We start from the raw sequence: 22,730 nt of genomic DNA, 5'->3' as shown, positions 1-22,730 counted from the left end.
GCTATTTCTCCGTCTAACAGCATACTTTAATTTAGGACCATGAATACAGTACAATAATGCATTTTGAATATATATTATATAAACCAGGGGCTGGTTTAGCACAGTGGACTAAACAGCTGGCTTGTAATGCAGAATAAGGCCAGCAGCGCGGGTTCAATTCCCGTACCGGCCTCCCCGAACAGGTGCCGGAATGTGGCAACTAGGGGCTTTTCACAGTAACATCATTGAAGCCTACTTGTGACAGTAAGCTATTATTATTATATATTATCACATGAGGGTTTTAAAATAGTACAATTTGAATTCTGTTTGTATATAATCCTGGCTACATTCTTCCTTGGTGATCACGCGTTAACAATTATGATTGTCCACCTGAGAAATTCCATGTTACTGGTCATCGGTTTGGTGGGTCCTTGCATGGCTGATGAGCCCGATCCTCAAGCCGCATCTTCGATTACATACTTGGCAGGTGTTTCTGGGAAATAGGATTGGTCCTTGGATTCTAGGTCGCTCATACGCCTTTCTCAATCTCGTTTTCAGGCGTTCTGTTGCCGCAGGGTGTTCTTGAAAAATTGTGTCCCTTCAATCAGGAGGTTTCTCCAAGGGCTTTGACAAAGAGTCATTGGACTCGAAACGTTAGCTCTTTTCTCTCCCTACAGATGCTGCCAGACCTGCTGAGATTTTCCAGCATTTTCACTTCGGTTTCTCCAAGCAGGTCTCTTCTGAACAAGAATCTCCTAGGCGTTGACATCTATGCTGCATTTCTTGAGGTAAGCCTTCAGAGTATCTTTGAAGCACTGCCTTTGTCCTGTCCTTATTTGGGAGCCTTTCTTAAGCTGCGTGAAGAAGACTTGCTTTGGCAGTCAGGACTCTGAAGCACATGGCTGGCCCAGCAGAATTTGTTTTAGATGATCATGGCCTTGATGCTGGTGCTCTTGGCTCCTTCAAGGACATTGATGTTAGTATGCCTGCCCTCCCAGCTGATGCGGAGAATCATCTCAGACAACGTTGATGGTACCTCTCCAGGCTTTGAGGTGGTGTCTGTATGTAGTCCACGTTTCTGATCTGTATAGAAGAGTTGGGAGGATGACTGTGTTATATATAATATAATCTTCCTATTGTCCCAAGTAGGCTTACATTAACACTGCAATGAAGTCACTGTGAAAATCCACTAGTCGCCACACTCCGGTGCCTGTTCGGGTACACCGAGGGAGAATTCAGAATGTCGATCCTGGCGCTGTGAAGCAACAGTGCTAACCGCTGTGCTACCGTGCCGCCCATGAGGATCTTGGTCTTAGCACAAATGTCCTGGTCATTGAAGACACTTGTTCCTGTGTGTCCAAAGACAGCGCCAGTGGATTGGATACAATGTTGGAACTCCGCATTGATGTCAGCCTTAGATGAGAGGTGGCTCCCCAGGCAGATGAAATGCTCCGCATTTGGTAGGGTTTCTCTGCATATCTTGCTGGAGAGAGAGACCGTATCTTGCCCTGGGGTGGGTTGGCAAAGAATTTGAGAGTTCTTGAGGTTGAGGCCGAGATCGATTCTTCAGTATGCTTCCGTGAAGGCAACAAGCATGCCTTGGAGATTTTCTACTGAGGGAGTGGTGATGGCGATGACATCCACATTCTGAAGTTCCACAAGCGATGTTAGGATTGTTTTCTTCTTGGATTTCAACTGGTTGAGGTTGAAAAGTTCTCCATCTCCTGTAGATGAAGCCCACTCCACTGGGAAGCTTGTTCTTGACAACGTGAAGGATGGTGGCAGTGAAGATGGTGAAAAAGGTGGGGGCGATGACACATCCCTGCTTGAGGCCAGTCTTGACCCCGAAGGTTTCTGTCTTATTTCCATCAGTGAGGACTGCTGCTGACATCTTGTCATGGAGGAGCCGGAGGATATTGATGAATTTCTTTGGCCAGCCGGCTTTTGACAGGGTCTTCCATGGCACTTCCGGATTGACTGAGGGCCATGTGGAGGGGTTGATGTTGCTCCTAGCATTTCTCTTGAAGTTGTCGAGCAGTGAAATTCATGTCTGCTGTTCCATGGTCTGGTTGGTAGCTATACAGCTTTCCGGAAGGATTTCTTTAGAGGTTGGAAGAAGGTGGCTAGCGAGGATTCGGATGATCTTCCTGAATAAGGAGATTCCTTGGTAGCTCCCACAGTCCACTTCAACTCCTTTCTTGAAGATGGTGGAGATGACAGCACCCCTAAGCTCGGCAGGAATTTCTTCTCTGTCCAAATTTTCAGGAACAGCTGATGATGGAAATGACAGGTGATCTCTTCCAAGTTTGAAAATCTCTGCTGGAATCCCATCTACTGCTGCAGCTTTCCGTTCTTCATGTCTTTAGTGGCGGCTTCTACTTTGTCCATGCTTCGTGGAAGTCCAGGATCGTCTTTGATGGGGAGTTGGGGGATTTGCTCAAACAATCATAGGTGAGGATGTGTATCACAATTTAGGAGTTCTTTGACGTGTTCTCTCCATTGAAGGCTGATATTTTCTCTGTCTCTCAAAAGGGTCCATATATTGCCTTGGTGTGACTGAAGAAGTCCTGGGTGTCGTGCTTGTCAACGAGGACTTGCTGCTCGGCTTTTTCAGTCCACCATTGGTTCTTTATTTTCCACGTTCTTTTGTACCGCCCGCCTTGGCTGATTGAGCTCTACTCTTTGCTTTGCTGGTGGTGTTATTTTGCCAGGCGTGGAGCACTTTCCTCTTTCTGTCAATTAAGTCTTGGGTGATGTTGGTCGTTCTCGTCGAACCAGTCTTGGTGATTCCTGGTCTTTTAGTTGACGGTTTCAGCTTGTGATGATGGCTGTCTTCAGCTCTTTCCAGTTTCCCTCTACTTCATTAGAATGGAAAGATTTTGGAGAAGACATCGTTGGAAGTTCACTAGCATGCTTGGCTCTTGAAGCCACTCAAAGCTGATCTTTTTTCTGAGCTGTTTATCATCTTTTGCTGCTTCTGGTGGGGTTTGATGGACATAGAGGAGTGGATAAGCTGGTTGTCTGTCCAGCAGTCATCTTCACTGATCATTGCTTTCGTAATGAGGGCATCCTTTTGATCTCTGAATTGGATGATGACATAGTCAATCATGTGCGAGTGCTTTGATCGTGGATCCAGGAAGTCTTGAACTTGTCTTTTTGGTGGAACAGTGTGTTAGTGATGCCAATCTGGTGTTCCGTACATTAGGTGAGCAGGATAACCCTGTTGGAGTTGCAATTCCCAAATGGTGCCTTTCCAGAGTTGGGAGTCCTTTCCAACCCTGGCGTTGATTTTTTGGGCTCCTGGTTTGTCCTACTATGTTACTTTATCTGCTGCTCTGCTGACCACCAGATGTGATTAACAATACTTTGACAACTACTGACTTGAGCCTGTAATTCCACTTGGGTCCGATAATTTCCAAATGACACAAAACTTGGAACTATTGTGGGACAGTGATAGATTGGCTGATGAAATGGGGGAAATGCATGACAGTTGAAATTTAATGCAGAGAAATGTGAAGTGATACATTTTGGAAGGAAGAACAGAGTGGTAATAAAAACTCCAGGATGCAATTCTAAATGGGTGAAGGAGTAGAGGGATCAGGAGCTATATGTGCACAAGCCATTGAAGGCATACAGGATGCTAGACTTTATCAATACGGATGTGGAGTACAAAAGCAAGGAAGTTCTGATGAACCTTTATAAAACACTGGTTCAACTTCAATTGGAGTATTGTGTCCATTTCTGTGCACTGTACTTTGGAAAGGATGAGAAGCCTTAAAAGAGGGTACAGAAAAGATTTATGAGAATTATTCCAGGGATGAAGGACTTCAGTTATATTGATGGACTGGAGAATCTGTGTTTGTTCTGCTTAGAGAAAGTTGGGAGGAGATTTGATGGGGATGTTTGAACTAATGAGCGGCTTAAACTATTAATGATGAGAAGAAACTGTTCTGTGTTAGGAATGGTTGAAAACCAGATGATTTAAGTTGAATCGCAAATGAATCAAGGTGGCATGAGGAAGAACATTCTTGCACACAATGAGTGGTGAGGCTGTGCAATGTACTTTCTGAGAGTGTGGTGGAGGCACCAGTAGATTCAATCGGGACTTTTAAAAGAGAATTGAAAACACAAAAATGTAAGACTGTAGAGAAATGGCAGGAGAGTGAGACAGCTGACTGTTCTTGCAGGGAGCTGGCAGGGAGACAATGGGCCAAATGACAGCCTCCTGTGCTGTCACCACTTTATGATTTTAAGTAGTGTATTGACTTTTTTTGGGTGAGACTTTAAATTGGGACCTTGCCAATGATCTGCATGTAAATGATCCCATAACATTGCCCAAAGGGAAGCAGGGGTGTTTTTCAGTGTTCTAGCGGATGGTTATTTATTTTGGGCCTTGCTGTGTGCAACATTTCAGCTGCATTTACCCATGTTATACCAGTGACTACTTTAGAACATAGAACATAGAACATAGAACAGTACAGCACAGAACAGGCCCTTCGGCCCTCGATGTTGTGCCGAGCAATGATCACCCTACTTAAACCCACGTAACCCGTATCCCAACAATCCCCCCCATTAACCTTACACTACGGGCAATTTTAGCATGGCCAATCCACCTAACCCGCACATCTTTGGACTGTGGGAGGAAACCGGAGCACCCGGAGGAAACCCACGCACACACGGGGAGGACGTGCAGACTCCACACAGACAGTGACCCAGCCGGGAATCGAACCTGGGACCCTGGAGCTGTGAAGCATTGATGCTAACCACCATGCTACCGTGAGGCCCCCAGATATTTAAATGTACTTAAATATGGAAAATGCTGGAAATACTCAGCAGGTCTGACAGCATCTGTGGAGAGCCAGAGTTAATGATTTAGGTCTGTGACCTTTCCTCAGAACTGCTGGAAGATATCCAGTGTCTGCTTTAAAAATATATAATTGGCTGTGCTGTGTTAAATGTTCTGAGGTCATAAAAGGGGCTGTATCAACACCCTGGAGATTACATTGATCAGAAAATGAACCAGCCATATAAATACTGTGGCTGCAAAAGCCCCAACCACTGGCACACAGTAACAACAGTATGTACCTTTAGAGGATGCATTGCAGCAAGGCTTCTTCGACAGCACCTTACAAATCTGCCAAGTTCTACCACTTCTACCACCTGCCAAGTTCACCTCCAAGCCACTCACCATCTTGACTTGGAACTATGTCACTGCTCCTTCACTGTCTCTGTGTCAAAATACTGGGACATCCTTCCTAATAGCATTGTGGGTGTATCTACACCACGTAGGCTGCAACAGTTCAAGAAGGTAGCTCACCACCGCCTTTCAAATGCAATTAGGGATGGGCAATAAACGCTAGCTGAACCAGCAAGCCCATATCCCATGAATGAGTGATAAAAGCAAGTTAATTTTTTTTAGGAATAGTGCAGTAAAGGCTAACTGACGTGTGAAATTTAGTTGGGAAGAATATTGCATTGGATTTCAATGGTTCTTATACAGTTAATCAGATTCACTGAGTGTGTTGTCAAATCAAATTCATCAAAATTTCCAGGAAATGTGTACAAAATCTCAGAACTGAAGGAGCTCAAATTACATTTGGAGTAAAGTTTTCTCCTCTTCTTTCAACTCTATATCCAATGAATGTGATCTGCTGATTGGAATCTCTTAGCGCTATTCTTAGTCTTCCTGTTTATGTGGTTTGTTTCCATTTAATTTTGGGGAGAAATTTTCTTCCCCCATGGGAATTTTCCAGGCCTGCAATCATTTCTCCAATATTGGTTCTGCAATAATTTATTTGATTTCAGCTGACCATTATTAATACTGTTCTAAATGCCATACCTCATTCCACATCACAATTCTGGTAATGTCCTGAAGTTAGGTTTTATTTTTGGAGCGGCAAGAATGGGGCTTTTGTGCATTCTCTTTTTCTGACAGACTGGATCAGTAAACAGCTTTTAGGTCTGTCTGTGCCAGTCTTGTCTGAGAAATGCTGAGTGTGGCCCAGGTTGACTGTTCTAATTTTCATTATCTAAGCAGTTTGAATTATAATTTTCAATCTTTATATTTTAAGAACAGTAGGTTGAAGCAATATACGATGGCTTGCAATGAAATAGTGCATTAGAACATAGAACATAGAACAGTACAGCACAAAACAGGCCCTTCGGCCCTCAATGTTGTGCCGAGCCATGATCACCCTACTCAAACCCACGTATCCACCCTATACCCGTAACCCAACAACCCCCCCCCCCCCCCTTAACCTTACTTTTATTAGGACACTAAGGGCAATTTAGCATGGCCAATCCACCTAACCCGCACATCTTTGGACTGTGGGAGGAAACCGGAGCACCCGGAGGAAACCCACGCACACAGGGGGAGGACGTGCAGACTCCGCACAGATAGTGACCCAGCCGGGAATCGAACCTGGGACCCTGGAGCTGTGAAGCATTTATGCTAACCACCATGCTACCCTGCTGCCCTTATGACCCATTGTCTGGACCCTCTTGTTTCCACTCGAAAAATACTGTTTTCGAAGTCCAAAGATGTGCGTGTTAGGTAGACTGGCCCTGATAAATTGCCCCTTAGTATCCAGGGATGTGCAGGTCAGGTTGTGGGGTTACAGGGATAGGGGGGAGTGGGCATAGGTAGAGTGTTCATTTGAAGGGTCGGTGCAGACTCGATGGGTTGAATGGCCTTCTTCATTGTAAGGATTCTATTCTATAATACAGCAAAATTAAAATCAAGATTTTCTTTCATGCGGGCAATCCACATCTAACCACTTAATAGAACAAAGGGCTGCATGGTCCTTTGAAACTAAATGGAATGATGCATCTTAAACTGGATAGAAAAATCCTTTTTTGTGTATGTCTGTGTTTGGGATAATCTGGTCTGATTTATTTTGTGTCCTAACATCTTGCTTATGGTACATATCAAACTGGATGCCAATGCTTACTGCTGTTACATTTACTCAGGGTTTTGCAACGCATATGTGACATAAGGCGAAGAAAACATTTTCAGTGTTTTTATTTTCCAGAAAGCTTTCCCAGGTCAGCCATGCCATCTGATTTAGCCAAATTTAATTACAGTGTGCTCTCTGAAGACCAGCCACTAAATCATAATGATGCTAATGTAAGGGCGATAGTGAAGGACAGTGCATTATCACACTTTCAGACCAAATTGATGGGCTAGAAATCTCATCTGTAATGACTATTAGAAGACAACTTTAAATAGATTTAGGCTGTTTCAACCCAGATATTGATAGCATAAGTTTTAACATAAAGTTGGAGAACGAGCATCATTTGCACTAAATTAGTCTCACAATAGGCCATGAGAACAGTTAATTTGAGAAGTTTCAATGTTGTACTGATCTAGTGAGGATTTGGTGATTGGATGCGAGCAGGTAATAAAGCAGGCAAGATGTTTGTGACTAATAATCAAACGTGTAAGACTGTGCTGATTGGTGATGGTCCAGGATGTAGGTAGCCTTTTGATGTATTAATGTGGTAAATCTTGAGTGATAAAATTTCAATTTTTATATGTACTGTGTCATGCAAATTAGAAACTAGATATAGATAAAGGAAATGAGAACATTTGAAGAATAAGTCATCTCTCTGATGCAGAAAGTAGTTCATTGGCTGTGGTGAGTGGTTGTTGTCTGTCTGACGTTGCCAGCAGGAAGTGGTTGAAGAAAACCTGAATAGGGGCAAAGAAAATGAATGCTAAGTCATGAGAAGCAAGGTGGATGAGTTCCAGTTGGTATATTCTGTTTCAATGTATCCATTATTTGACTTTTTAATATTTTTTTAAATTTTGAAGATGTTAGCAAATGTACTCCGTTTAGAGCCCAAAAGCAATTTGTTAATTCCTGTATGTGCTGGAATATGCAGCTGACTTGGTACTTCTGATGACCTGTACAGTACTTGGATGTCTAGACGATGATTAAGGAGAGCTTTTGTGAGTCAATGTGTATGAAATAGTTTGGTTTCTAATTGGCTATCATTTTAGTTACTCAGTTTTGTGATGTCCAGCTGCCTAATGATTAATTTTATATAGTATTTTCTCCGCAATTAAGTATGTCACAGAAAAACCCAGACTGAAAGTTTTCAGGCCACAGTAGGCAATAATAAAGCTCGACACAAAATGAGCTCTCCAGATTTGATGGTGTCTATGGAATAATGAGAAAGCTCCCACTATAAATTTGCCTAAAACAGCTAGCTGCTATAACTTGGCTTTGGCATGACAACAAACAGTTTGGATATTATGGTGTGGTTCATGACCGAAAATAAAAGTTCAGCTTCGGTGCTGGAAATTTAAGATGAATCGCAGGCTGTGTAATCCAATTTTGTTTCAACCATTTCCTTTTATCTGAAAGTGAAACATTAAATTAAGTACTCATTTAAGTAGTGAGGTGATTTTCAAGGGAAGGTGAGAAACAGTGAAACAGAAAGTGCTGCTCCAAGCTGCAAGAGAGATTAGTCAGGCCTGCAGTGAGGTTGTAAAAGAGGGCAAAATGTTCGACCAGAAACACTTAATATCAGCAGAGTTGGTCAGAAGCGGTTGGCGGATTGGAAGTCACCGAGGCGAACATTAAGAGGAAGTGAATTTTCTTGCTATTGACTGCATTCATCACCTTACCAGAGAATTTTGAGCTCATCTAATACTGCCATCCGATTGCCATGTTGGAGACGCAGGACACACAGCATGCAACACCATTTTGGGCTACCTCCTAAAATATCTTTAATAGAAAAATAAACCTTTAGTATTTAATCTGCAAATCTCTCGCCTGCCTTGTAAAAAAACTTAAGGGGGCAAGTGTTTCCCCCCAAATGGAAGAAAGATTGGGGTATGTGTAAACAAAGGCAAGATTTAAAACTTCAAAACTTACAATTGCTAATTTAATTTGGGTCAAAATTGGTCGCTTTGTTTCTGATCACATAGTATTACAGTGTATTTACAGCACAGAATCATGCCAGTCAGCTCAACGCAGATACCTATGATCCACAGAAGCCTCATCCCACACTTCATCTAACTTCACAAACATATTGTGTATTCCTTTCTCCCTCATGAATTTATTTATCTTTCCCTTAAATACATCTTGGGTACTTAAAATTCTCTTATGATAGTACTCTGGATAAAGAAGTTTCTCTGGAATTCCTTATTTGATTTATTAATGACTCATATTAATGGTCCCTAGTTCTGGTCTCCATCATAGAACATAGAACAGTACAGCACAGAACAGGCCCTTCGGCCCTCGATGTTGTGCCGAGCAATGATCACCCTACTCAAACCCACGTATCCACCCTATACCCGTAACCCAACAACCCCCCCCTTAACCTTACTTTTTTAGGACACTACGGGCAATTTAGCATGACCAATCCACCTAACCCGCACATCTTTGGACTGTGGGAGGAAACCGGAGCACCCGGAGGAAACCCACGCACACACGGGGAGGACGTGCAGACTCCGCACAGACAGTGACCCAGCCGAGAATCAAACCTGGGACCCTGGAGCTGTGAAGCATTTATGCTAACCACCATGCTACCGTGCTGCCCTTCATAAAGTGAAAATATTTTCTCTGCATCAGTGTACCAAACATTTTCATAATCTTAAATATCTCAATTGGGTTACCCCTCAGTCTACTGTTTTCTGGAGAATCTTACCTAATCAATCTTGCCTAATACATATAATCTTCAAGTTCTGCCGGAGCAGACACAATGGGTCGAATAGCCTCATTCTGTGCTGTAAAATTCTATGATTCTTATAAAATTCTTGTAAATCCTTTTTGCACTTTCTCCACTGCCTCTAAATCCTTTTAGGGCATGGAGACCAGTGCTCCTCAGAGTACTCTGTGGTCTAACCAAAGTACTGTATAAGTCTAATACAGTAGATTTCTCTGCTTTTCAATTCTCTTCCTCGAGAGATTAGCCCCAGTGCTTCCCTTCTTTTTTAATGGCCTTTTTAAACTTGCATTGCCACTTTGTGAGTTTTGTCTCTACCCCTGATCCCTCTGTCATTTTTCCCCTGTTTGAATTTTATTTGCTCTCTGGACGTGTTGCCAATCGTACAGCTTGAAATAACATCATTTTCACTTCTGTTGTCTTTTGAATGAGACATTAAATTGAGATCCTGCCCACCATTCAGGTGCATGAAAAGTATCCCTTGGCACTGCTTGAAGAAGAGTTCTCTTGATGTCCTGGCCAACTTTCTTCCCTCTGCAACATGGCCAGAAACAAATTAACAAATCATTCATGTCCTTTGCTGCTTGTAGTATTTGTACGTGCAAAATTGACATTTACTGACACGGTGGCTACACTTGAAAAATACATTCAAGGGTTGTGAAGTACTTTGAGACATCCTGAGAATATGATAACACTGCTTTATCAATGGATACTCTTTTCTCAAGTCAGGCAAAGGGAATAGCTGAGTATATTGTTCCTGTTCCAATGCAATATGCTGCCAAGGAAATAGGGTTAGACAGCAGCAAAATGGGAACTTCAACTGCAGCCTTCTGTCCTGGCTCAGCTCCCAGGCATCGTAGCAATATGTTAAATTTTCCTTTCTAAAACCAATTTTTTGAGTTTCTGGTTTGGAAGCATTGGAGTTTGGTAGCTGGATTAAATATTGCACTGTTAACAAATGAATCATGGCAGGATGGCCCTTTCATTTCCCACATCACTTCTGAATGCCCGGGTTTCCAGCATCTCTTGTGTAATTGGTGCCAAAAGGCTACATAGGCACTCAGAATTAAACACGGTATTTGTGGAGAGCTTCTGCTAAGTATTTGTGTGGAGCATGAATAATGAGAAAATTGATCTGCATTTGTAAGATTCAAGACAAATCCTCGATGTGTTTGCATTAAAGCAAGTGCATCAGTGTTCTGGAAAATTGAGTAAATTGTTGTTTAAGTGATTTTTTTTTGTGATAAATGTGCAGGACATTAAAGTAATGCATCGATGGTCTAATGATTTGTGAATTTTCTGTGAAAGGAAATTAGGTGTAAATATCTTAATTGGTTACTTGAATTAATGTTTTCTTGGGTAAGGGAAATGTCTGAAATGGAAGATGGATTATCTTTTCACCTATTGAATTAAGGCACTGGTATGAAAATAACATTTATTGTGCTGGTTAGATTGTATTTATACAGGACAAAACCAAATTATAGCCATCTGGGTTCTGGACAGTTCTTACTCCCATGTAATTATTTGCATTGTATTATATTTATTTAAGCTTTGGCGTTCCACAACCGGATGATTATCTTTTTATGAAATGATGCTGCTTAGAATGTAACAAGCTTCAGAAAAAGAGAGTTTGTTTACCCTTGAATTAATATCTTAAGCAAACCCAGCCAAAAATGTTTTGCTTGCAAACCCCAGTACTATTAGGTAGTCCTAAGGTAATGCATGTTTATTATGGTCTTATTGAGACATCAGTTTAAAATCATACCACCTGTCTTGGCATCATGCATATTTGATTTGCCGAAGGGTAATTCTATTAATTAGTGTTCAATCCTTGAATGGTTGTCGCAGATTAATATTCAGTAGGTGGCAGTGATCTACAAGGCTATAATCCATTTACTACGGATCCAATAATATCTCACAACAAAGTTGGGGGGGAAAGGGGGGAAAAAGGAATGTGGCTTGAACATTAACTCTGGAAGCATTCTATGTTGACTCTGGACCTCATGAAGTCCCATGGTTTCAGGTTAAAAGTGGGCAAGAAAGCCTTCTGTTGATTGCCCCCTGCTACCCTGCCTCAGCTGATGAATCACTGCTAATTCATGTTGGAGAGCACTTGGAAGAAGCACTGAGAGGTAGCAAGGCACAGATGGTACTTTTGGTGGGGGTCTTCAATGTTCATCAGTAAGAGTGGCTTCAAAGCACCATTGAGTGAGCTGGTGATCTATGATGTGGAGATGCTGACGTTGGACTGCGGTGGGCACAGTAAGACATCTTATGACACCAGGTTGGGCACAGTATGAAATCTTAGGACACCAGGTTGAAGTCCAACAGGTTTATTTGGAATCATGAAGGTGCTGTGATTTGAAAGCTAGTGATCCCAAATAAACCTGTTGGACTTTAACCTGGTGTCGTAAGACCTCTTACTAAGCTGGTCAAGACCTGAAGGACATCTCCCAGAATGGGCCAATGAACGGTAGTGAGGGAACCAATAACAGGGAACCCTTCTTGACTCATCCTCAGAAATCTACCTGCCATATTTGTGACAGTCCGTTACAGTGTTGGTAGGCGGGACCAGCGTGCAGTCCTTGTGGAGATGATATCCTGACTTTGCATTTGAGGGCATCCTCCATCATGATGTATGGCACTGCCATTGTGCTAAATGTGGTAAATTCAGAACAGCTGAAAATTGGGCATCCATGGGGCATTGTTCGACATGAGCAGCAGCAAAATTGTAACTCTTGGCCCAGCATATTCCTCAATCTACCATTACCTCCAAACCAGGGACCAACCCCGATTCAATGAGGAGTGCAGGCGAACATGCCAGAAGCAGCATTAGGCAAACCTAAAAATTAGGTGCCGCAGTGGTTAGCACTGCGACCTCACTGCGCTGGGGGTACGGGGTCGATCCCGGCCCCGGGTCAGTGTCTTGTGGAGTTTGCACATTCTCACATGTCTGTGTAGGTCCCCCCCCCCAACCCAAAGGTCCATAGAATCTGAGAAGTCAGTCCTCAGTCAATTCGATTCACTCCATGTGATATCAAGCAACAGCTTAAGGTGTTGGATACATCAAAGACTATGGGCTCTGACAATATCCTGGCTCTAATATGAAAGTTTTGTGCTTCAGAATCTGTGCAAACCTAGCCAGGTTATTCCAGTGCAGCTACAACACCAGCATCTATCTGGCAATGTGTAAAATAGCCTAGCTATGTCCAGTCTTCAAAAAACAGAACAAGTCCAATCTGATCAATTAATGTTCCAACAATATGCGCAGTAAAGTTAGAGAAGGTGTGGTCGATTGTGGTATCAGGAGGTACTTCCACAGCAGTAACTTGTTTATCGATGCCCAGTTTTCGGCCAGGACCACTCGGCTCCAGATCTCATTACAACCTTGATTCAAACATGGGAAAAGGCTAAATTGAAGATGAGGTCAGAGTATTTTCACTTGACTTCAAGGCAGCATTTGACAGTGTGACATCAAGGAAAAGTATTAAAATTAAAACTTTACTGTTTGGAGTCGTACCTAGCATGAAGGAAAATGGTTGTGATGTAGGGGACCAATCATCTCAGCCCTTGGACATCACTGCAGGAGTTCCTCAGGATGGTGACCTAGCTCAGCCATCTTCAGTTGCTTATAGAGGGCGATGCCACCTCTGTTGTAAGGTCAGACGGAGGATGTTCACTGCTGTTCGTACATTCTGAGCTCCTCAGATAATGAAGCAGCACATGCCTGCATGCAGCAAGACCTGGATAACATCTAGATGGGGCATGCAAGTAGTAAATAACACTCACGGTCCTGTAACGACCAGGTGAGGCGGGGTAACCTACCTCCCCCTCTATTCAGCCCCTTGGTTGGTTGCAACAAAGATTTATAAACTTCCCTGTAAATTTTCCAATCCTAAATTATTAATTTGCTGACAAGGAGCCAATTAAACCATGTTTTCCTGAGACATAGAATAACGTAACTAATTATTAAGCCTGAGGGAAAAAATAGCACGCGCGCGCGCGCGCACGCACACACACACACACACATACCAATGTAAAGTTAAAAGAAAGTACTGTTAAGTCCTTTGCTAGTCTTTTGAGGCGTAAATTGTTGAACGTTGTGCCCATTTGAACCATAGAATTCCGACAGTGCAGAAAGATATCATTTGGTCCATCGAGTCTGCACCGACACTCTGAAAAAGCACCCTACCCAGGCCCACGTCCTGTCGATCTTTGTACACTAAGGAGTAATTTAGCATGGCCGATCCATCTAACATGCACATCTTTAGACTGGGGAGGAAACCGGAGCATTCGGACGAAACCCACGCACACGGGGAGAAAGTGCAAACTCCATAGAGTCACCCGAGGCCGGAATTGAATCCGGGTCGCTGGTGCTGTGAGGCAGCAGTGCTAACCACTGTGCCACCCAATTTGAAGTTGGTTGGTTTCCTCTAAAAGTCTGGAGTTGACTTGTCTGTACTTTTTTGAAAACGCTCTTTAGCTTTTAGCTTTAGGGAGACAAATCTTTTCTGCCATCTTGCAGTGACGTTTTTCGATGACTTTGTTTCTTTCTCCTCAGTTTTTACAATTCTTGTCTGTATCCTCCCAGAGAGAAATGCAGTTATCATGTCTTATGGTCATTGTTGCAGACCAAATAATCCTATTTTTGCTGAAATTGTCCACCATTTTCTGTTTTTGTTTCAGATTCCAGCATCCGTAGTAATTTGCCTTCATTTTAATCCCTTTTTAAAAATCTTTTCATGTTCAAATCTTTTGATGCAGTAATAGAAATCAGTAAGAGATGGGGTGATTTCATCCTCTACAAAGAGTTTTGATTGTCAGATGAGTATCTAGCTAGTTCCATTGACTTTTAAAGCTCCAGCTTATCAAAGTCCAGCACCTGCATTTTAATACCTTCCTTTAAATAGAGCCCTTCTTTGAAGTGAACCCTGTCACCCCCAGGTGTAAAATTCCATGCAACAGGTCTGCAGTGTAATGTGTGTAGAAACTTTCCAGAGAGGCGGTCAACTTACAGTATCAGACGTCCGGTGTCTTGAGTCAGCCATTTCTGATCAGTACCTTTTGCATTTTTTAAACTGCCCTTTAAATATTTCAATAATAATAATCTTTATTAGTGTCACAAGTAAGCTTACATTAACACTGCAATGAATTTACTGTGAAAAGCCCCCAGTCGCCACACTCCAGTGCCTGTTCGGGTAGACTGAGGAAAAATTTGTAATGTCCAATTCACTTAACAGCACGGGACCTGTGAGAAGAAACCGGAGCACCTGGAGGAAAGTGACACAAGCCTGTAATCAAACCTATGTTCCTAGTGCTGTGAAGCGACAGTGCTAACTGTTGTGCTAACCTGCCACCTGATATGTCTGTGGTTAGCTGGTGACATTGTAGGTAGATTTCAATCCCAGTTTCCTGTTATCTTGACACCACCCAAGCACTAAGCAATAATCATCTCCAACAAGGAAAGTCCAGCCTTCTTCCCTTCACTTTGGCTGACATTACCATCACTCAATCCCCTACTATCAGTATTCTGGGGGAGTCACCATTGACCAGAAATTTAACTGGACCAGCCATATTAATACTGTGGCTACAAGATGCTGGGAATTTTCCAGCAAGAGTCTGACCTCCTGACTCCCCAAAGATATAAATCAGGAGTGTGATGGAATGCTCTCTACTTGCCTGGATGAATGCAGCTCCTGCCACACCCTTGAAGATAGACAAAGCAGCCTGTTTGATTGGCACCCTATTAGCCACCTTACCCACTCCTCCTCTACCGATGCACAATAGCAGCAGTGTGCACCATTTAGAAGAACCACTGCAGCTACACATCTAGGCTCCTTTGGCGACACCTTCCAAACCTGAGACCTCCACCATCGAGAATACCAAGTGCGGCAGCACGTGGAAATGTCAACACCTGCAATTTGTTCCAAGTTGTTCCAGTCTTGGAACTATAATGCTGTTCCTTCACTCTTGCTGGGTCAAAACTCCCTCCCTAACAGCACTGTGGGTCTACCTACACCACATGGAATGTAGCAATTTGAGAAGACGAGTCACTATCACCATCTTGAGGACGAGCAGCAAATGTTGGCCTTGCCATTGATACCCATATCCCATAACCAAATAAAAAAGGCACTCCAACCAGCTTGGGAATGACTAGCACTGTGCTGCCCACGGCAATAACAAAGGCAAGACCTAAGCTTGTTATGGTCTAGAATTGTTTTAATGTTCCAGGATGTCTGTCTTCCTTCGTGCCATTTATCTTCACACTCATTGATGCCACACTGAGAATGAGAAAGCTTGACAAGATGATGGGCTTTGAAAACAGAAACCTGGTTTGCAGATCTTTTGTCCAGTGGACCAGAAAAAGTGAGCGAATGTTCTGAGTTTAATGTTTCACTTTGAATTGAATGGGCTACTTGAATGATTGCAACAAATCCTACTGCTTGATATAACATAAATTAGCATAATTCAATGTAAAATCATGTACAATAGGTAAAACAAAGCTAGGGAATGTAAAATGGGATAAGAGAAAGAAAAAGTTTTTAAAGAAAAACTCAAATAATTAAATTATTTGGGAATGAATCTTCATGTTTTAAAATATCAACTTTCACATTCAGAGAGGTTGTCTTGCAATAATCAAGACATGTTATGGCAATAAAAGCACACTTAAACCTAAATGCTTGGGCCACTTCTAACTTTTTCCGGAGTTCAGTGCATAATTGGAAGATAAATACAACTTCACATGGGTGGCACGGTGGTAAGCACTGCTGCCTCACAGCACCAAAGAACCAGGTTTAGTTCCGGCCTTGGGTGACGATTTGTATGGTTTTCACTTTCTCCCCCTGTCTGCTTGGGTTTCCTCCGGGTGTTCTGGTTTCCTCCCACCGTCCAAACATGCAGGTTAGGTGGTGTAATGGAGATAGGGCGGGGGAATGGGCCTAAGTTGGGTGCTCTTTCAAAGGGTTGGTGCAGACTCGATGGCCCGAAAGGCAGCCTCCTGCACTGTAGGGATTCTATGTTCACACCTTTCATGTGTTTTAACGTCAAATTTAACAGGTGCTGGTTTAGCAAAATGTTGTGGGGAAGTAAAGAAAATTCGGCAGCAACTCTGGATTTCTGTGTTTAAATGCAGATGTGTAGATTCTGGAGCTATCCGATTTACAATGAGCAATGAGGGAGCGGCACAGTGGCGCACTGGTTAGCACTGCTGCCTCATGACGGCGAGGACCTGGGTTCGATCCCGGCCCCGGGTCACTGTCCCTGTGGAGTTTGCACATTCTCCCATGTCTGCGTGGGTCTCAACCCCACAACCCAAAGATGTGAAGGGTAGATGGATTGGCTGCGCTGAATTGCCCCTTACTTGGAAAAATTAAAAAAATAATTGCAATGAGCAATGAGAACTATTTGCCTCCCGATAATTCCTGTTGCAAAATCCGGGTCACTATGTTCATTTGATTTTTTTACCGTGGAATTGTGTGGTGTACGATCCCCATGGAGAAACCGTAAAGCAAAGTAACTAAATTTGCTAAATGACCCGTGGTTGGTAAATTTGCAACAAAGTTACTTTTATACTCTTGTAACTTTTACATAAATCAGAACCAACATTAAGTGAACACTAATTAATAGGCAAATAATCCTTCAAAAGGTACATTTAACTTGAAATAGAAATAGTTGATACAACAAAGATACATTTTCCACAAGCACTCTTATCATTCCCAGCTGGCATGTAACGCTATGTATCAAAGATTATAGAGGGTAGGCGGAATGTGGAGTTGAAGCTGGCAGCAGATCATCTGTGACCTTGCATGGTAGAGCAGGCTCAAGGGGAAATAGCCTATTCCCAATTCATCGCTTTGTAGAAATGTAAGTACACAGTTCCACAATGTGATGTTCTTATTGACACAGGTTAGATCAGGAGTCCAGGAGATCAGAATCAGGAGACAACAGCCTTCACCTCTGAGTTTGAGGGCTATGATTATTATCAACGAGTCACACTTTTATGAATCCTCTTTCCATTGGGCCATGACAGTTCTGATGGCATAGCTATCTAGAAGTCCTTGTGGCCACTTCTGGTAAAACACCCAACTATTTAGCATCTTCAGGCTACTCTCAGCTTCCAGCTTTTAGATCATTTTAGCTTGTTCGCACAGTGTCTCCAAAGAGCTTCTACATCTGTATACTGATTGTCTTCTGTCTCCAGCTCCCTTTTTTTTTGGTATCTGTTAGCTTTCACGGCTTTTGTATCTTGGCTTCATTCCAGACCAAGAATTGTCAGAACACATGGACCAGTATTTCTTTTATTAAGAAATTGGCAATAGTCCCGTGCCAATTTCTCATTCTTAGTCATTTTCAAATATTCTTAAAAACAATTAGATTCCACAGACATTTTTTTAATTACAATTTTTTTTATTATTGTACTGCTTCTAGGTCAAAGGTTGTGACAGGAGCCAGTATTGTAATTTGTAAAGATATGTGGAATCCTGGAAAAAGTAATTAACTCAACACAGAGCAGCTTTTTTGTTGCAGGAGAAGTATTTTGTGTTGATGCTTTTTGGCTGGTTTCTGGTGATAACTTTATGGGACATTTATAGATCAGACATCTGTGTCTGAGTATTTAGTTTCAGATTCTTTTGAGTTGAATATGTTACTTCATTTTTTAAAATAGATGTTTTTGGTATACAAAATAAGTATAAATATGAACAAACAGTAGGACACAAAGAAAAAGTATAGTAGAGCTATTTGCACATCGGTCAGTTTCAACTATTTACATACATACATCGCAGTTATTTTCTTTCACCCTTACATTATTTATAGTGGTGGTTGTGGTTTCCTGTGTCTTGTTCCTCACCAGTTTTCTCGTTTTTTCCCCCTTGGTCAGGTTGTTGCCCCATCCTCCCTTGTTTCTCTTGCTTCTTTTGGGCATTGTTGGGTTCCATGCTTCCCGATCTCCCCCCCCCCCCCCCCCCCCACTCCTTACTGTGTTGTGGCTACTCCCTCCTGTTCTTTGGGTTCTTAGTTGTTGGCTATAAGAAGGTCTTGGAACAACCAAGTGAATGGCTCCCATGTTTTGTGAAAGCCTTCCTCTGCCCTTCAGATGGCGAGTTTAATTTTCTCCATTTTGGAGAAATTCCGACAGGTCGGAGAGCCAGTCGGCAGTTTTGGGTGATGCTGCTGACTGCCGGCCCGAGCAGGATTCTCTGGCGGGCGATAAGGGAGACAAATGCAAGAGCGCCAGGCCCTCCTCCCCAAGAAGAGATCTGGCTGTTATGATACCCCAAAGCCTGCCACTAAAGGCAGGGTTCCACTCTGATCCTCACCACCTTTGTCTTTCTTGGGTATCAGCGAGATTGAGGCTTGTGCTAACGTAGGTGGCAGGGTGCCCCTTGCTAGTGAATCTGTGAAAATCTCCAGCAGGTGCGGGGCCAGTGCCGTCTTTTGTAGAAGTCCGCCGGGACACCATCTGGTCCCGGAGCCTTCCCCGCCTGCATGGAGCTGATACTCTCCATAACTTCCCCCAGTTCTAGCGGTGCTTCCAGGCTCAGTCTCTTATTCTCCCCCACGACTGGCATGTCCAATCCATCGAGGAGCTGCTTCATCCCCGAGTTCCCCAGCCGGGGCTCTGAGATGTACAGCCCCCGGTAGAATGTATCAAATGCCTTGTTGACCTTTTCCTGCTCCGCTACTAATTTGCCTTTGGTATCTCTAATCTGGGGTATTTCCCTCGCAGCTGCCTGCTTTCTCAGCTGGTGAGACAGCGGGCAGCTGGCCTTGTCTACAGGGTCCCCATGACTGGCGGAGTTGGTGCTCTGCTTTCCTTGTGGAGCACAGTAAGAAACAACACCAGGTTAAAGTCCAACAGGTTTGTTTCGAATCACTAGCTTTTGGAACACTGCTCCTTCCTCGGGTGAATGAAGAGGTGGGTTCCAGCAACATACATATAGACAAAGTCAAGGATGCAAGATGATACTTTGAATGTGAGTCTTTGCAGGTAATTAAGTCTTTACAGGTCCAGCTGGAGCAACTGGAGAGAGGGATAATCACATGTTAAAGAGGTGTGAATTGTCTCAAATCAGGACAGTTAGTAGGATTTTGCAAGCCCAGGCCAGATGGTGGGGGGTGACATGAATCCAAAGTCCCGGTTGAAGCCGTACTCATGTGTGCGGAACTTGGCTATAAAGTTTCTCCTTGGCGATTCTGCGTTGTCGCGCGTCCTGAAGGCCGACTTGGAGAACACTTACCTGAAGATCAGAGGCTGAATGCCCTGGACTGCTGAAGTGTCCCTCGACTGGAAGGGAACATTCCTGCAATTGTTGTGCGATGCCCGTTCCATCTCCACATCATTCCTCATGGAGAGCAGGACACAGTTTATCTGTAGCTTTTTCCTCTCCGCCAGGAGCTCTATGGTCTGGGCCTCGGGAGTATCGCCAGTCCACTTCCAGTATGGAGCTGGCTAGCTGTTGCCTAGCCACCCTCTCTTCCCTATCTCTCCGTGCCTTGTAGGCTATAATTTCACCCCTGATCACAGCGTTCAGCGCCTCCCAGGGTGGTGTTGAGGGTGAGACCTCCCCATTTTGGTTATTAGTAATATACTCGTCTCGGGCCTGTGATATTTTCTCACAGAAAGTCTTATCGGCCAGGAGGGCCGTGTCCAACCTCCATGAGGGGCGTTGGGCATGACCTGTCTCCGACCTCGCCTCCATATAAGGTGGAGCGTAGTTGGAGATTACGACCGCGGAATATTCCACTCTCACCAGCCCTGGAAGCACAGATTTCCCCACTACAAAGAAGTCAATCCGTGAATAGACATTATGTACTTAAAAGAAGGAGGAGAACTCAGTCTCCCCTGGGTGGGCAAATCGCCATGTACCACTGCCCCTATCTGTTCCATGAATAGGCTGAGTTCCTTCGCCATATTGGAGGTTTTCCGATTTTGGGGTTTGACCCGTCCGTCTGTGGGTCCTGTACACAAATCTCCCTACATGATCAGTTGGTGTGTGTCTATATCGGGGATTTCTCCCATGATCTTTTTGTCATCCCAGTTGGGAGTGTACCTATTCACCAAGACTACCAGTGCCCCGTTTAGGACACTGCTGACCCATGATGTACCGTCCCCCTGGGTCCGTAACCGCCCTGGTCATGGTTTACCCACAGTCGGTCCTTCTCTCTCAGGTGCGTCTCTTGGAGGAAGACTATGTCGGCATTCATACTTTTCAGGTGGCCGAAGACTCTGGATCTTTTCACTGGGCCGTTAAGTCCCCTGACGTTCCAGGTGACTATCCTGATGGTTTTTCTTTGTGCCCCAGCTCCTGCGAGATCAGCCATACTGACCTGGTGTACGCACCCCTGCACTCCGGAGTTTCCCTTTATTAGGGGGCCGTCCAAAATGGCCGTGGTCACTGTTCTCCCCATGAGGTTGGGCTGGGGTTTCCCTTTGTCCAGGGGGCATCCAACATGGCCACCAAATGAGTTCGCCATGTGGGTGAGCCCCTGCACTCCGAGGGTTTCCTTTTGTTCAGGGACCCTCCAAAGTGGTTGCTGCAGCGCCATTTTGTGCCAAGGCGTCGTGCATGGCCTGTTGCAGCCAGCCTAATGCCCTCCATCTTTCTTTACCTATCTCTCCCTTGTGGTTTCTTCTCTTTTCCTCCTCCTCTTCTCTCTCTTCTCCCCACTGAGTATGTTGCATCATGCCTGTTGTAAAAAAAAAAGTTAGCGTTAATCATTTATTTTTATTCAATACACGATCAGCAAACCTTTCAGTTTTGATTGACTTGGGATTTGCAGCATGTAATGATACAGTTAACATTATAACATCCATGTTAAACTGATTAAATTCTCCCAGAAAGAGTACATAATGTTTCATATACTGGAATAAATCACATCAGTTCAGAAGTTATATTTGCAAAAAAAATATATATTACACTGAAGGACTCTTGCGTTAACATCTCTCTGTGTACTTTACTAAGTGGTTGCAGTGCGCAGATAAATACATTGGCCCAAGGCTAATCAATGTTTGTTTACGTATAAAATAGATTAAAGAGATTAATCTGATATTGTGAGGTTAAAAATAGTTATAAATTATGATACTCCTAAAATTACTGTAATTATGCAGAGAGGTTCTTGATTTTGAGAACAAACTAAAAGTTATTGGGTAGCAGGTCCAGACTGGTCTCGGCACATGGAGATGTTTCTGCTTGCATACTGGCTTTCCTCAGCTGCTACCTCCCAGGGCATGATTCTTGTGAAGCTGACACTCCATCCAAAGTAAACTTGTCACATTTGTTGTGCCAAAAGCTAGGAAGGACTTGTATTTCCAGATCCTTTGACTGTCAGCATTAACAAATCTTTCATTTTCCATTGGAATTACTGTTGACTGTGAGGATTCTGCATATCAGGAACTGGTGCACTAGAACTCCACTTAGCCCAATGGGAAAGCAGCTGGTAAATGTTCTCAACCATCTACAGTGCAGCATGTAATGTGTGCCTAACAAAAGGAAAGAGTGATGCTCTGAATGCACATTTGAGCACTTATGTATTTTCTGAACCTAAGTAAATATCTAACTCCATATCCTGAAGTATACATTATTTGTTTTCTTTCCCCTACCTTCCTAGGTCGGCTGGGTATGTGTGTTTTCAAAACTCTTCAAAAAGTAACAATCATCAAGCGATTTCCAAAGGTTATTGTCCACCATTACAGATCAGGCAAACATGAATGGCTCACATTTCAGCATTTTACCCTTCCGAAATGCCAGGTTAGTAAAAGCATCTTGAGCGTTTGATGATTTGTATATTTTTGGGACACGAGTGCTTTTTTAAGCACAGTTTGCCCATGTAGGAAGAAAGATTGAGTGTATTGTTGATGGTAAAGCAAATGGGAGGGAAGTAAGTTTACTTAAGTGAAAGCAAATTTCTGTGGATGCTGGAATCTAAAACGAAAAAGTGGAATCTAAAACTAATCTGAAACGAGAAAGTAAGTTCTCATCTGGTTTCCAAAATTTTAGTTGCATTTTTTTTTGTCGGATTTCTCTCGCACTGATGATGCTGCCTGACCAATCACTGAAGGTTTTACTGTACCAAAA

The 22,730-nt window shown here is 43.3% G+C and overlaps 1 protein-coding gene across 1 annotated transcript in view; it reads left to right on the top strand.

The window, feature by feature from the left end:
• The window catches only part of LOC119953193 (protoheme IX farnesyltransferase, mitochondrial), a 156,619-nt gene that overhangs the window by 1,485 nt on the left and 132,404 nt on the right, over window positions 1-22,730 (top strand). Inside the window, exon 2 of the mRNA XM_038777185.1 lies at window positions 22,264-22,403. Coding sequence (XP_038633113.1) covers window positions 22,264-22,403 — 140 coding nt within the window. The remainder of the gene's footprint in view (window positions 1-22,263; window positions 22,404-22,730) is intronic.

Source organism: Scyliorhinus canicula, chromosome 18, assembly GCF_902713615.1.
Source record: "Scyliorhinus canicula chromosome 18, sScyCan1.1, whole genome shotgun sequence".
NCBI lineage: Eukaryota > Metazoa > Chordata > Chondrichthyes > Carcharhiniformes > Scyliorhinidae > Scyliorhinus > Scyliorhinus canicula.
The sequence above is the reverse complement of the archived record's forward strand: the minus strand, read 5'-3'. Positions and strand labels throughout refer to the sequence as shown.